Source organism: Trachemys scripta, chromosome 4, assembly GCF_013100865.1.
Source record: "Trachemys scripta elegans isolate TJP31775 chromosome 4, CAS_Tse_1.0, whole genome shotgun sequence".
Classification (NCBI taxonomy): Eukaryota; Metazoa; Chordata; order Testudines; family Emydidae; genus Trachemys; species Trachemys scripta.
In genome coordinates, this window is record NC_048301.1 from 53,463,743 (window position 1) to 53,480,889 (window position 17,147).

The 17,147-nt window shown below is 39.7% G+C and overlaps 1 protein-coding gene across 1 annotated transcript in view; it reads right to left on the reverse strand.

Annotated features, from left to right (window-relative positions):
• Positions 1-597: 597 nt before the first annotated feature.
• Positions 598-17,147, reverse strand: part of AQR (aquarius intron-binding spliceosomal factor) — a 102,133-nt gene continuing 85,583 nt past the window's right edge. Inside the window, exons 30-35 of the mRNA XM_034768924.1 lie at positions 16,974-17,145; positions 13,595-13,765; positions 11,770-11,855; positions 11,127-11,301; positions 9,947-10,060; positions 598-2,408 (exon numbers count right to left, since the gene is read on the reverse strand). Coding sequence (XP_034624815.1) covers positions 2,187-2,408; positions 9,947-10,060; positions 11,127-11,301; positions 11,770-11,855; positions 13,595-13,765; positions 16,974-17,145 — 940 coding nt within the window. The 3' untranslated portion in view covers positions 598-2,186. The remainder of the gene's footprint in view (positions 2,409-9,946; positions 10,061-11,126; positions 11,302-11,769; positions 11,856-13,594; positions 13,766-16,973; positions 17,146-17,147) is intronic.

The window sequence follows — 17,147 nt, forward strand, 5'->3', positions numbered from 1 at the left end:
TTAAGGACACCTTAACATTGGTAAGGGGAGGAAATATAAATAAGGAAGAGGGGGAAAACTCCTACTGAACATGCATTAAACATATTATAAAGGCAGCATCCCAGGGCAGTAGTAGAGGGAGATGTAGGCCTTGGGAGGGGCCAGAATGATGACCACTGGTGAAGATGAGGAAGGTGATGATAAAGATGATGGCTAACATTTCAGGTTGTTCTGCAAGGGATGGTGAGAGTATGGATGTTCAGATGCACTTTCTGTATTATCTCTATCTACCTTATTGAGTTAGAGTGTTTGTGACTTTGCTAAATGTATTAATTATTTGTAAATAAAAGCATTCCTATAGTGTGAATGTTGCACCTGTGCACATCAGGGTTCCCAACTATATAATAATTTTAATAATACTAGGCCTGATCTTGGGACCTGTCAACCCTCAAAGTAATAGCTGCAAATTCTTATTCATAATCTATAGATCAGGCTACAATATTCAACTACCTATTTTAGAAAAAAAAATCAATTTTCCTCCTTTCAGTTGCTTCATTAATTACGTACAAATACCACATGTTCCTGTTCCATTTAAAAAAAAAACAAGATAGATGATTGTCAAACACTCAAATATTTATAGAAAATAGGTTGGAAAGCAAAGACGACCCTCAGCTGAGCTGGTCACATGTTGCCCGAAGGCGTTGTACTATTCATCCCTGATTAAACATATGCACGTTAGTTTATGAAACTGTATCACCCACATATTTAACTCTGCACCATTCACCCTCCACTAGCAGATAATTTAAAAAAGACCCTGTGCATTTTTTTCCCTCTCTGTTAAAAGTGATGGATGGAGACAGACGCACACACTTCTCAAGTGATTCATTTGCTGGTGTGGCTGAGTTCAGAAAACAAATGTAGCACCTCACAAAAAGGCTGGAGTACCAAAACTAGACATTGTGATGTGCAATAGTGGAGACATGGGAAGGGAGATTGATTTTAATGAAGATGATGGGGGTAGGGGTCATCATACATCATGTTGGCGGTGTGTGTGTGGGTGGGGAGGGAGAGGAGGCAAGTTCTGCTTCTAATTGTTTTTCTTTACATTTGAGTCTTATTTTACTATAAAGATATTTAGAAAACTTGAATGTTTTAATTCATTAGTATGAACGATTTTCTTGTCTATATTTTGTTGAGAAAATCCTGCTGGCAATTTCACAACCGAATTCTCTTTCATTTGCCAGCAAAGAATATGAAGGATGGTCCAATGGCTACTGCTTTGTTTGCAAATCTACTGAGAAAGAACTGTGTGTTTAATTGAATCAATTGCCAAGTTGGCAGATGCTGAATCAGTGGAAAACCTTTTACTCCCTATGAGCTTATGAAGGATGTCTGGAAGTTACCCCAGAAAATCCACTCAAGCACTGTCTCACTACGTGTTTGATGTTTTGCAGACCCAGTTCCTGCGTATGTGGAAAACGACCTTCACCTTTATTTGATGTTACTTTATCATGGGCAATTACTGTGTCTCAAAATAAAAATGAAAGTTTTTTTTATTGTCTATGCTGACAAACTAAGAACAGCAGCAGAAGGCAGCAATGAAAAGAACATAGCTAGCACATGGTCTTATGCTGCTCTCAGAGGTCCCTGTTCAGCAAAGCACTTAAGCATGTATTTAACTCCCACTGAAGTCAATGGGACTACTCAAGTGTCTAACGTTAGGCACATGCTTAAGTATCCTGCTGAATTAGGGCCCATACCAACACCTCTGCATAGAAGCATAAGCAGTTTATTTCTGAACCTCTCCACTGTCCACTTTATATATAAGCGTTAGGGAAAGTGAATGTGAAGTGGGCCTGAAGATAAATACTTAAAATCACTAGAAGTTTGATGGTTGAATCAATAAACATATTAAAAATGTCTATTTTTTCTATCCAAAACATTAACAAGTATAAAAACATTTTTACTAAATGAAAGAAAAGCACTAGCCACTTGACATGAATAACTACGAAGTATTGATACTGATAAGAATTCAGTACTCATTAATATTTACCACTATATACCAATCATTAAATTTGTCCACTGAAATATTCAGTGAAAAATATGCAGAACAGGTCACATTACACAGCCAGCTATTAATAAGGTCCAACTTATTTTGGCTCTATCACCATCTCCAGTCTGTGCCCAAAACATATTGAGGGTAAAGATCACTTTTCAGTCTCAGCTTCACTGTCTTCACTATCACTATCTCTTCCTGGATGCTCTGGCATTTTCCGATGCTCTCCCTCTTCCTTCACCGTCTCTCCCTCTTCCTTCACCGTCGTCTCTTCACTCTCCACTGGTGTGCTGTTGGTTTCAACTTCTGCTTCTGCTTCCTGAGTTTGAACTGTTTCACTTTCTTCAACCAGGGCTGGTGGGGGCAATAAATCCTGATAATATAAGGGAAGATTATTCAATACACAAACATAACTTCAGGTTTTATGATAAGACTTGTATACCAATTTCCATTTTAGCTTTAATTGCTCACCTTAGATCTAAGACCTAAATATCTTTAATTATTTGTACATAAGACCAGAAACACTAACCACCAAAGTCATAAATGTCTTTCTCCCCTACATTCATAAGTATTTACTGTTTCTGAATGTTAGGAAACAATTAATGCAACTTCAATAGAGGTATGAATGAAAATTAATTTAGAATATACTCATGTCTTACCAGTTCATGCTTTCCAGATTAACTAAATCCTATAAAAGAAGAGGGGAAATTCACCCCTAGTAAATTGGGAGTAGTGGAATTCACTCAAACACCCAGGTAAGGATAAAAGAAGTAAAAAAAAAAAAACAAGGATGATGTCATGGAGGGGTCTACTTAGACCACCTAAGTAGGAGAAGAGGTGGATTACACATTTTTTAAACAACAAAATCATCCAAAACACAGGACTTGGTGGTGGGTGATGGGGGGGGGGGGACTGGAAAAGGGCCAATATAGTACCTATCTATAAACAGGAGACTAAGTACTCCTGAAGGAATTGTGCACCAAAAACAAACATTCTGTGCACAATATTTTAAAAATTCTGCATATTTTATTTGTCAATAAATAAACGTGGAGGCTCCAGCATGGCAGTGGGGAAGAGAGGCCACTGGCGCACGGAGGTGGAAGATCACCCTGCAACCTCCCCCAACTCCTCCCCTACCCTCAGGACACGGACTAGGCGATGAGACTGCACCCGACCCCTGACACAGCGCAAGGGCCCAGCCTGCCCCAGAAATACCCCAGGGCCCTGCGCTTCTGTGCCAGAAGCACCAAGATAGCGAGTGAGAGGGACAGAGTCCTGCATGCATGCCCAGCCCTAGCCCCCGATCCAGGTGTGGAGTGGCTAAGTGGGGATCCAGGTGTGGGGTTAGAGGGTTCTGTGTGGGGCAATTTGGGTGTGGGCGGCTTGGTGGGGTGGGGGAATCTGGATGCACAGGGGCTCACTGGGGGTTTCTGGGAGCAGGATGATTGGGACTCTGCAGGGGGGGTCCAAGTGAAGTAGTTGGGACTCAGCGGGGGCATGTGGATGTGGGGGGGATGGGGCTCGGCAGGAGGGTCTGGGTGCAGGGGGTTTGGGCTCCTTGGGATGGGGGTTTGAGTGGGGCGGCTCAGCAGGGGGTGGTCTGGATGCAGGGGAAAGGGGCTCAGTGCGAGTCTCGATGCGGGGGGTGGGGTGGAGCTTGGCAGGGGGCCTGGGTTCAGGGGAGGATGAGGCTTGGCAGGGTGGGGTTTGGGTGTGGGGGTTCTGGGTGTGGGGCAGTGAGGCTCATCGGGGGGGGTCTGGGTATGGGGGAGTCTGAATGCAGGGAGGTTGGGTGGACAGGGGAGCAGCTTCACCTTCCCCATTGCTCCTCAGCCACAGGAAACAGAAAATAGGGGGAGGAGAGGTGTGCGGAGCTTCTTGCAGCTGGAGGAGGTTTCTGGGAGTGGGTCTGCCTTGGTCCTGGCCACTCCTTACAGGGGAAGAAGAAATCCCATTCCCCCACCCCACCCCCCCAGCATATCCGGCACTAGCTGTGAAACTAGCTGGGAAACCCAGGGAATTATAGACCAGTCATCTTAACTTTGGCACCCAGAAAGATAATGCAACAAACAATCAAATTATCAATTTGTAAGCACCTAGAAGAAAATAAGGTGATCGGTAACAGTCAACATGGATTTGTCAAGAACAAATCATATCGAGCCAACCTAATATCTTTCTTTTACAGGGCAACATGCCTAGTGTATAGAGGGAAATCAGTAGATGTCATATTTCTCAACTTTAGTAAGGCTTTTGATAACGTCTCACATGACTTTCTCACAAACAAACTAGAGAAATATAGCCTAGAAGAACCTATAAGACGGGTGCACTATGGGTTGGAAAACTGTACTCAGAGAGTAGTTATCAATGGTTCATAAATGAGTTGCAAGGGCATATCAGGTGGCTCCCACAGAGACCTGTCCTGGGTCCAGTTCTATTCAGTATCTTCATAAATGACTTGGATATAGTACACTTATAAAGTTTGCTGATGATACCAAGGTAGGAGGGGTTGCAAGCACTCTGGAGGACAAGATTAGAATTCAAAATGATCTTGACAAACTGGAGATATGGTCTGAAATAAATGAATGAAATTCAACAATGACAAATGCAAAGTACCCCACTTAAGGAATAAAGAACTACACAAACACAAAATGGGAAATGACTGCCTAAGAAGGAATACTGCAGAAAAGAATCTGAGAGTTATAGTGGATCATAACCTAAATATGAGCCAACAATGTAATATTGTCACAAAAAAAGAAAACACCATTCTGGGATGTATTAGCAGGAGTGTTTAAGCAAGATACACTTCCACTTTACTCAGCACTGAGAAGGCCTCAACTGGATTACTGCATCCAGTTCTGGGCACCACACTTCAGGAAAGATGTGGACAAACTGGGGGGAGGGATAGCTCAGTGGTTTGAGCATTGGCCTGCTAAACCCAGGGTTGTGAGTTCAATCCTTGACGGGGCCACTTGGGGATCTGGGGCAAAAATCAGTACTTGGTCCTGCTAGTGAAGGCAGGGGGCTGGACTCGATGACCTTTCAAGGTCCCTTCCAGTTCTAGGAGATGGGATATCTCCATTCCTAAAAAAACTGGAGAAAGTCTAGAGAAGAGCAACTAAAATGATTCAAGGCCTAGAAAACTTGACCTACGAGGAAAGATTGAAAAAAATGGGTTTGTTTAGTCTACAGAAGAGAAAGCTGAGGGGGGAAGACATAATAAGTCTTCAAATACGTAAAAGGTTGTTAAAAAGGGGAGGGTGAAAAATTGTTCCTCATAAACACTGAGGACAGGACAAGAAGTTAGATTTAGGTTAGACATTAGGAAAAAACTTGTTAACTGTCAGGGTAATTAAGCATTGGAACAAATTACCTAGGGAATTTTATCCAAATTACCTGTGGAATCTCCATCATCAGAGGTTTTTAAGAGCAAGTCAGACAAACACCTGTCAGAGATGGTCTAGATAATACTTAGTCCCGCCTCAGTGTAGGGCACTGGACTAGATGACATATTGAGGTCCCTTTCAGTCCTACATTTCTATGATTCTATGGAAGATCACTGGGCTGCACTATACCTTCTTCCTACTCCATCTATGGCTTGAAACAGGAAGCACAGCCCCTTCACAAACCTTGGTGCAGACATTTACAACCACTAGGTATTCTTGAGATCTGATCCAGCAGTCCTTTTCCAGGTCTGTCTTCAACAACTCTCTGTACTAGCCTATTTGTAGCTAGCACAATGCCTCTTCCAGGGAAACACTATCACATAGATTAAAAGGTGTGGAACGTGTTGTACAGGCTCTCTACACTTGTGTGAATTTTATCCAAAACAAAGAACTTAGAACAGTAAGTCTGAGTAGTTGATAAAGCAATCCTTAGATAGCCCATAGTGCATCACAGCAATATTGTGAAGATTAATTATTTAATATATGCAAAGTGTTTTTGTCCTCCGGTGGGAAGGCACTATGTAAGTATAAAGCATTAAGAGCAGTAGTATTAACAGTATTATGGATACCTGGCAGAGAAGACTGAAGATACAATCAGCTGAAAAAGATTGCTAGTGCTGGGCACAACTCCCAGTTGAGGAGAGATGTGAATGTATGATTCAGCTACATGATGGATACTTTTTGGTAATACTGAGAATGGTTTTAATGAACCCAAAGTTCAGACAAAGGGAGTTTTTAATTCACACTATAAATTATGTATTTAATTTCAGTGAAATCTTATCTACAATTAGCTGACATTGTTATTACGTGTTTATGACAACTCTGGAGACATCTATATAGCTGTTATTATGGCTAATTATGGAGGTCGAGAAATAATCTTATGAACTTTGAAGTTACCATTTGGGTCTTTATAATGTATGGTGAATACCAATTAAGGACATGTGAAAAAGATGAATTTCTCAAACTGAGATTCTTTTATCCTTACTAAAGATAGGCTTCCTGATGGCAGATGTAAACTGGGACTTCTATGATGCAGCTGGTTTCATTTTGCCTCCCGTGTGATTACTGCCTCATTTCTTTTTTGTAAGAATGGATTAATATAAATCAAAAATAACTTCTTGTACTAAAATGGATTATGGAACACACATTACAATGCTTTCTAATATCTGCATATTTGTTTTTTTTCAATTTTTGGCTCCATTTTTTCCTGCAGGGAGAGCATGACTCACTGTCACAGTAGGGAACAAGTAGCTGCACTGCTAGTGTTAGCTATTAATGCGTTAGTTTTAGATGCTAGCAATGGTACAGTAACTCCTCACTTAATGTCCTAGTTATGTTCTTGAAAAATGCAACTTTAAGCGAAATGATGTTAAGCGAATCCAATTTCCCCATAAGAATTAATGTAAACGGGGGGATTAGGTTCCAGGAAAAAAAATTTCCACCAGACAAAAGGCATTATATACATATATAGTGTAAGTTTTAAATAATTTTAAACAATTTAATACTGTACTCACCAGTACAGTAAAAGTAGTATTCCAACAAGGTCAGGGGTTGGCTCACTCTCTGGCAGGAGCGCCGGGCGGGTGGAGCGAGGCAAGTCCCCGCACCCCGACTCTGCTCCCCAGCAGGAGCGCTGGGCGGGCAGAGCAGTGGCAGCCAAACACTATTATAAGGGAACATTGCAGGACTTTAAAGGAGTATGTTCCCTAATAGATCAGCAACCTAATATTGAAACAACGTTAACCGGGAGGACGTTAAGTGAGGAGTTACTGTAGTTAGATGCTAGCAAAATTATGAATGTATCTGTAAGTTCTTTTACATTCTTAGGTGCAAAGAGATATGCAAGTGCAAAATATCATCATTAGTGCCTGATGCCACACACAACTGTTTCTAGCATGTAGCACTACTTAATGATTATTTTTATTATTTCAACTGCTGTAGCAGCTAAGGACCCTAATCAACGATCAAGGCCCCACTATACAAATCACCACAAAGACAGTTCCCACCCCAGAGAGCTCACAGACTACAATTTAGACAATAAGAAGCAGATGAATAAACTGACAAATGAGGAGGGAAGGGATAAGAAGGGGGAACGAGGCAGAGACGTGTTTGCATAAATTAGTGCCCACTGATGATTGCTTGTTGGCTGCTAATCAATACTTGGACCCTTCTGCCTAAATAACTGCAAACCGTATCCCTGACTCTTTGCATAAATGCTGAACCATCTCTCTATCTGCCATATGGAACTCCAGAACCACATCATCATCATCACTACATAGCAAGAGAAAGAAAGACACACTTACATAGGTTTTGGGTAGTTGTGGAGATAGCCAGACAACTGGCTGTGGAGGGAAGGAGAGGAGTGGGCTGGTCTGCCTCAGGTGAGAGTTGTGGTATTGGAAGAGAAGAAATAACTAGGGGACAAACGCCATACCACATGATGTGTATATTCTATTTTCCTTTAAAAATGAAGATTTTTATTATTTCAACTATTTCTTTTTAAAAATAGTGGTCACATATGAGTGAGTCTTCGACTGAGTTCGATGGATGAGCTAGTCACTTATTGTGGATCCTGGGATGGGACCAAGATCCAATTTCAGATTTGTAGCCCCATCTGCAAGTGCCACAGGTGAAGACAATTGTAGATGAATGTGTGCTGCTTTAACTTTACAGATTTCATTTCTCTCTTTGATTGCAGCAATCAGCAAGCTCTTAACATTTTTCAGTCTGAGGTGGCGGAGCGAACGCTATTGGACCTTGTCATGACCTAAGGGTTCCCCGGTCAACATTGATAGACAGGCCTTGAGAAAGTCTTTGTAACGTTTTCTTGGTCTGCCCCTAAAATGAGTTCCAGTCTGCCATTCTTTGTAAAAGATCATCTTCAGTATTCTACTTTCAGATATATGGACCACGTGACTGCACCACCTTAGCTGCGCTCTCATTATAAAAACTTCAATGCCTGTGATGTTGTGGCACTGAAGGACTTTGGCGTTTTGAACCAAATCTTGCCATTTAATTCCCAATATCCATTGTAGACTTCATAGGTGGGATGATCCAAGTGTTTTATGTGGTGTTGATAGTCCGCATATCACAGCCATAGAGGAATCTGGTGATGATGATGGCACAGCAAACATCAATTTTTGTTTGCAGTCTGGCACCGTGTTCATTCCAAAGATGACATTAAAGTTTTCCAAAGGCATTGCTGGCTGCCCCAATGTACTTCCTAATGTTGTTGTCAAATCATTCTATTTGGTGAAGCTACACTGCCTAGGTAGCAAAATTTGTCAATGACCTTGAATGATACATCATCGATAGACACATCTGTCTTTCCTTTTGTAAAGGTGAATAATGTTGGAATCTATAAGTTTCTGTGGCACAGTCTCCCATTCCTAAAACCTTAAGTAGAGGCCAGTGATGTTCCTGATCAGCTCATGGTCTCCATATTTGAAGATCTCCACAGGAATACCAGCTGGATTTACTGCTTCACCATTTACCACTTGCTTGACAACTTTCCATATTTCACATATGCTCAGTGAAACTGAGAGTTGGTCTTGAACTGAAAGTTCTTCAAGATCATCAAGTGCTGATGCTGATTGTTATGTATGGGCAGTTCAGAACCTTATTGAAGTGTTCAGCCATCTTTTCAGAATTTGACCACAGTCCTTTTGCAGCAGAGACTCATCTGCATTTCATACAGGGGCGATCCCATTACACTGCAGGCCATACGCAATCTTCAGCTCATAAGAAAACAACAACATTTGGAGTCTTTTTAGTCTGCTGCTGATTGAAGCGGTTCGGCTTTCATTTTCCACCAGCTGTTCTTCATATGGGGAAGCTTAGCTTGCATGTTATACTTTAAGTAGCTCATTAACTATACAATACATTGTCGTACACTTTCTCCCACATACCTAGCGCAAAATTTGTTTTTAAATAATAACACTTGTATGAAGAGAGGCCACTGCTCAGAAATGTTAAACTTCTTTAGTCCATCGATGGTAACTAACTTCCAGCTGTTACACCCCAGTGACCGCTGCATTGATACTCTTGTACTTGAAGACACCCGAATAATATATCAGTGTTGGTTTTGTGTGTGCGTTTATTTAAAAAAAGAAAAACAAAAAAACAAAACAAAACAGTTCTTGTTCCTTCTTCCAAATAACTCTTGCCAGCAACAAAATTTGATTCCTTACCACCATTTTGTTTCTATCCATCGCATTCATATATTTGTTAATACAAAGGGAGTTTTGAGTGCTTGTGTAGCAGGAAGCATTTTTAAATAAAAAAAAAAAAAAGGAATCCCTTTCTCCCTGATCTAAAAAGCTACAGGGACTATGGAAACCAATGTAAGGTAAGAGTTGGTACATCAAATTTTAGCCTACCCATCTCAAAAGCATCCCCTGAGTAAGTTATTTTCTGCAGTGAATTACATTTTAGATGCATGCTTTCCAAAATGTATAAGCATGCTTACCTGTCTGTAGTGGCGTGTACTCTGTATCACGTGCATATACATGTTGTACACGAAGTTAGCCATCTGAGGCATGTTCTTTATAACATGTACTTGGTGAGAAGATCTTTCTCCATTCTAGGGGAAAAATAAGAACAGTTAATATTCAGTAATACAGAAACACCACAATGGATCTTCAGAAAGGTGCTTTTCCCATGTTAGGGAATAAATGCAAAAGCACAAAAGTGAAATTAAATGTATTTTAAACAAGACTGTGTGGCAGGAAGGGGACTAGGTTCTTGTCTAGATATGCAGCTCCTATAAATGTAATTGAGGGTTATCTGTCTATACATGGAGAGAAAGAGACATCATTTGGAAAATGTGCAAAGGCATAGGAAAAAAATTACTAATAGTCTCCTTAGAAACACCTCTCTTTTTTTTACATGTGCATATTGCTGTGGGGGCTGAAAGTCCCATCGCTATGCAGCATCAACTGTTTCATTTAATTTACGGTAGCAACATTAACCTAAGGGTTTGGAATATTAACCTCTTGATTCCAAGATACCAAAGTGGTCACTTGCAAAAGGAGGAACAAATACCATTATAATCTAGAAGCACAGACTAAAATTCCACTGTTATATTTGTAACTTCTATCCTATCATTCCAGGAAAACACATCTATTAGATTCTAGATATCTCAATTCAATATATGTGACACAATCACACAAAGAATTCAAGGTAAAAAAAGACAGTGATGATTAATAGATTAAACAATACTTCTCAATATGTTGTGTCAAATATTAATTTATATTTCTCTTATTAAGAAGCCATGTGTTTTATTTCAGATAATTTACATGACTCCAAGTAGTGGTTTAATAAGGAACAAAATATCCAACATACTGTACTCATTGTACTTAAGTGTTTAACGTAAAATAACATGTACTGTTGATTCAGTGTTGCACAAGCAAACCTTAATAAGAAAACACACATAACTGAACTAAATTATATATGTATAACAAATACAAACAATTCAATTAATGACAGCTGGTGCAACATGGCAAATTCCTGGGCCATAAGTATCCAAATAACATTTGTCTGTAATGAGGAAGCTTTGCAATCCTATCTCTTTTACTATGCACCCAGTGAAGGAAGTGGACTGCTACCACACTATTCTATGTAGTACAATTTAGAACAGATGTGCTTACCTGTCTGATTGTTGGAAAATACTCTGAGGGAATTATATGCAGTTGAAGGGGTCGAGCTGTAAGTTGGCTGAAAGCTGGAGTTAGCTCAAAGCAATTCTGGAACAGGGATACTCTTGCAAAAATATACAGCCCAAGCCGGGCTCTTGACATAGCAACCACTAGACGTCTGACATCCCTTCAGGAAACAAAACATCAAATAGATCATGGTCTTTTTACTACCTCTAGTGCTTTGATTGCCACTGAAACGTCTTCATAGAACATTAATCTCACAGACACGTATAATTAAAGGGCATATAGAACATTAGGAAATCTGTAGATATAAGGGAATATCTTTCTCAGTTTTTTCAATATTTTATTCTAGTATTTACAGTAAAGATTTACATTCAAGCTCATGTACAGCAACAAGATGTTTTTACAAAATTGTGTCCATCTTTTTCCTCCAAAGGCTCTTTTTTCCTCAGTGGGTACCAGACAGCTATATATGGAATTGGTTTTGAGCTTCTTTCAGTATGTCACACTAATTTTGTTACTACAATTTAGTACATGTATTATGGACACTCATTACCAGAAATTCTGCTCTGGTAAAATTAGGTAAAGTGAATTACACATTTTAAGGCATTTGTGAAGATATTTTCTTACATACCTAAGATGACCAACAGCTTTGGTTCGCACTAATGAAAGGATAATATAATCATTTTGTTGACCTTGAAATCTGTCTACAGTTGTCACCTAAAAGAAAGATAAATTAAGATTAACTCATCTACTGTATCTTCCAAAAAATATTTGCATTTCCAAAGGTATTCAGAACAATTTGGAATTTAGTAGAAGCAAACTGGCTTCCTGCAGCGAAAAGTATCATGCTAAATTGATGCTGAAGGTTGACATGACTTGGAGAGAGGGGAAGAGCATGTCTTAGCACTCTCTGTTATGTGAGAGTTCATTTCTAGCCACTACCAGAAAAACATCAACCTTGATGGCCTGGAACTATGGCAAACACAAACCCTTTTTTTACTAGAGAGATTGTAGTGGCTTGAAGACTATGAAAGTATTCAAAACAAAAATCACAGGAAAGTATCAATAATATTTGTATTTAGCTCTGATTCAGAGAGACAAGGCAAGTATCTGTAATTTCCAAAGAAATTAAGAGGAGTTGAACACCTTTAACATTCATTGATGTCTTCTTAAACGTTGGAATACAACTTCTAAGGGGAGACCCATAAAATCAGGCTTATAATCGTCCAGCTATCCTTGGTGATTACTGTGCGAGCGAAAACAAACCTATGTATTCAAGGCTGAATCTATGTTCTTTTACATTTAGCCTGCTGTTAACTGTTTTCCTCATATAGTTTTGACATCTGCCATTTAAAGTTCACTGTCACTCAGTTGGCTCCCACTTAATAAATGACCAACTTAACATATCAATTCTAATTGAGCAGCAACAATTGTTAAACAATGGATCTGACACTCACACTTCTATCTGATGGCTGCCACTAGGGGCAGGGGGAAGGAAGAGGAGGAAGAGAGAAAGAAAAGGGATGGGTGTCTGGGCTGGGGTGGCAACAGCTGGGCTCGGGGGAGGGGGGCAGAGGGTGTGGGTATCTGGGCAAGAGGGGGCCCTCTGGCTGTGCTCTGGGAGGAAGGGGATTTGGGTGTATTGGTTGGGGGAAGCACTGTGGCTGGGCTCTGGAGGGGCGGGGGGGCGGGAGGAAGGAGGGGCTGTGGGTGTCTGGCCCCCCAGCTGGGCTCTGGAGGGGTGGTGAAGGGGGCAGAGACAGGGACTGGGTTGTCATAGGGGTTTCTTTAATTTTCTACTCCTAGGGGAATTTTTGTGCGTGTCTGTATTGTTACAGACATACTTGCTGACAGATATTTTGAGATAAATTACCTAAATAATGGAAGTTCAGTGTGATTATGTAGTGTTTGACAAATAAAATTTTCAGAATTTTGCAGGATTTTAAAATACTGTGCGCAGAATTTTTATTTTTTTGGCACAGAATTTTAAAATTTTTGGCGCAGAATGCCCCCAGGAATAAACAGACTCCTACAGTTATGTTAGTATTTCTGTTAATTAGGGATTTTAACCAGATATTTCACCAAGTGGGCATCTACACTCTGGAAAGATCTTTTGTTAGTAATTATGATACTTCTGCTGTGTAACACTGCTAGCCATCTAATTTATCCTTCCTGTATAGCTTGCAACCTGGGAGCACCATATTTCATCTAGTTATACAGCCTACGCAAGAGTCCAAATAAACAAAAGTAAGTGAAAAGATTAATGTACTCTTGAGTAACATCTTGGGAACAGTGGTCTATCCACAGTATCCCAGTGAATATAACATTTGTAGTCATCAAAGAAAGAACTCATCATGTAGATATTGGTGAAACTATATAATTACAGTATATTGTTTTGTAATTTATAATTCTAAAAGGTCAGAGAATGATAAGTATTTGGTTATTTTGAGAATTACCTTGTTTGGTCGGCCTATAAGTGGGTTATTCCCACAACGCTGATTAATGATATCCCGGATCAGGTGCTTTTGTCCATTATAGGTTGTCAGAATACTGATCTTGTCTGCAGGGTAACCAAGCAGGCACATGTACATGAAGAGTGCTACAACATACTCTGCTTCACCAAGATTCTGCATTTTAAAAGGAAAATAAAATGTTAGTTGGCTCATTTGTGCCTCTGACTTTGGGAGTGAGTTGACCCTACTGAGGCATCCTGGTGCATTTAGAAGACCCCTGTTTAAAATAAATCAAAGCACTGAAAAACAAGCTCATTGTAGAAAAATGAGAGGAACGGACAAAAGCCTTAGGTTTCGTCCATCTAATTTAGGTTCCTCATGAATAAAGGGATTGCTGAAAATCCCAGTTACCATATTATTGTTAACTGTTGTTTCTGTGGTTACAACTGTTGATGCACTGAGCAATTCTGTGACTATGGGTGTGATATGAACAGATCAATCAAGAAAATATTTACATGAAAAGCTTAATGCTAATAAGCTATGTGTAAATACAGTAACTCCCCACTTAAAGTCCTCTTGCTTAACACTGTTTCGATCTTACATCCCTGCTTCATTACAGAACCAGCTCGTTTAAAGTTCTGCAATGCTCCACTATAACATCTTGTCCACAGCTGGCAGCCCCCTCATCAGCTCCCCTACGACCCTCCCAGTCAGCGCCTTCCCCCTGCTCCCCTCGCCTCCTGCCCGTGGCAATCAGCTGGTTTGAGGAGTTCAGGAGGCAGGAGCGAAGATGCAGCATGCGGAGTAAAGGGGGAGGAGGTGGAGCAGGGGGAGAGAAGAGGTGGGTTAAGGGTGGAGGCTTGGGGGAAGGGGTGGATTGGGCGGGCTGAGGGTTGAGCCCCCCCCCCCGGTGCTTGCACAGTAGGGGAAGCTGCAACTGCTGCTGTGCAACGTGCTTCTCCTAGCCTACGGCACACCTTCAGCTTCTTTGCTTGCCTCATTGTCTGCAGTGCCAGTGGGCTGAGCCTTTGTGGGGTAAGGCGAGGGCGCCTCCCTTTGCTTCGTACTCAGCAATGATGATTGTAGTATTAAATTGTTTCTTTAAAATTGTTTAAAACTTATACAAGAATTAAATTGCTTGTTTAAAATTGTTTAAAATGTATACAATGCCTTTTGTCTGGCAATTTCTTCCCCCCCCCCCCCCCCGCCCACCGGAATGTAACCCCCCCCCCATTTACATTAATTCTTATGGGAAAATTGGATTCACTTAACATCGTTTTGCTTAAAGTCGCATTTTTCAGGAACATAACTACAACCTTAAGTGAGGAGTTACTGTATGCTTAATCAGTCCCACCTACCAATAACTTCTTGGGAAATGCTCAAATACTCTTAGTTCATTTCAATATAGGATTAAAACTGAAGTTATCAGAAGTCCTTGAATCAGGGACAGTATCTTGCTTTGTACAGTGGGGTCCTGATCGAGACCTTTGAGTACTACAATATACAAACTGTAATTTTTCATTTCCTCCTCAAGGGAGACAAAGTGAAGTTACAACTCTTATTTATACTGCCTCAAAACCTTGGAATCATAGTATACAGATACTTCTAAATAAGTATCATAGTTTTGAATAAGTTTTAAGGCTGAGATTTTTCAAAAGTGCTTAGCAGCGATTTAACTCTGATTTAATTCCTACTGAAGCCATTGGTAAAACTCCCACTGACTTCATTGGCAACAAAACTAATCTAATGCTGAGGATGTTTGAAAATCCCACTGTCAGAAATGAAACAGGGAAAAGAGGGTTGAGTTGCAGCCTGTATATATATAAATATAACAATTTGAAATTGGAATATGAAGTTCTTCAAATTGTTATATTTATATAAATACAGGCTGCAACTCATCCCTCTTTTCCCTGTTTCATTTCTGATTTACTTGGTTGAATTTATTGCTACAAATACTGGAACACTTTACTCATGTTCTACAAATTCTGGTCACCTTTAAGTCTATACAAAAAGACATACTCATACATTCATGAACACAAATAGCATTCTGAAAGCCATATTAATCACTGCCCATTAAAAAACCCTGAATCACCAATTACACATTCCATGTGCTATAAATACACACAGAGTGTGTACACAAACCTCACATTAAAAAAAAATATCAGAAATTACATGGAAAGGATAAAAGCTACTATGATGAGGAAGTGTGTACATTTTTTAGTATTACAGCTTCCACAAACTACAGAACAATTAAGTTCTTATGAATAAAGTTAATCAAGGGAACATGGTGTTATAGCAGTGATATATTCACTATACCTGAATAATGGTTTAATTTTTAAAAAAGTAAAAGAAGACCTCATCCATAATTACAAACATCTTTATACACCTTAGAAAAATTACAAGATTCAAAAATAAAACCTTCACAGACACATACATATGAAAATCCTTAACTGTGCAAATTATATCGAAGACTTTCACAATAGGAACCATAACGTAGGATCCTATTTTTGTACATCTGTACCACAGTTTTTAATTCAAAGCTTTAGGTAAGAAAGGAAGAAAGAATTGAAGGTGTGGGGCATTTGATTTTCATTGTGATAGAGGATGCACATGTGATTAATGGGGCCAGATGAAGATTGCGCTTAATCTTAGCTGGTTGTTGGCTGCGGTATAGCATTTGACATAATTGAATTGTGAATTTCCTAGAGTTTTAATGTTTGCTTTGATGGTGGTTATACTTGAGGAGCTTGAACTGTTACACAATGTAGTGTTACACAACATTGTGTTGAAATATACACATCCATGCACACAATATAGTAGAGTTTGATCTTTTTGTGAAGGCTGGTTTGGGAAACCATTTTTTGGAACACTATATACAGATCAATAAAAACAGTGACTCTCCCAGTCTGGACATGTGTCTCAAAGCAAATCCTCCCTCTTCCAAGGACAGAGAAATTCTGCCATGTATTTTAATGCTGAAGCAGATAAACAAGATTATAACTGGTTGTAATTGGCACTGGTACAAAAAACTATTTATCTGCAACAAAATATGCAGTCAAAAAAAAAAAAAAAAAAAAAGGGAAATTCACTTCTACTTTTGGGGCTTGGGGAGGGAGAGTCAAGGAAAATCAAACTTCAGTGTGAGAGCCAAACACCACAGAATAATTATTATAATTTTATGACCTCCATAACTAAATAATCATAAGGACTGATCATTAAAAACTGCATTCCATTGTGTATGCAAAAATATAAAAAACATTTTAATGCTCTGAAAGCTTACTTAACTGCAGTTAAAGAAATCAATATTCTATCTTCATTTCTTTCCAGATTTAATGAGGCAGAATGCTGCATTTCTAATAGGGCACTGAATCTCTTTTCTTACCTGGTAGAAATAAGGATTGGGTTCAGACTCTCCCACACCATGGAAATCTTCTACGTTTATAAGCTGGAAATCATAGAGAAATCCAGCGTTTGCAGTTCTGAACTCTGGCAGAAGTTGCACGTGAGGCAGATTACCCAGATTCTTATAACGCCAGTTGTAGAGATTACACAAACT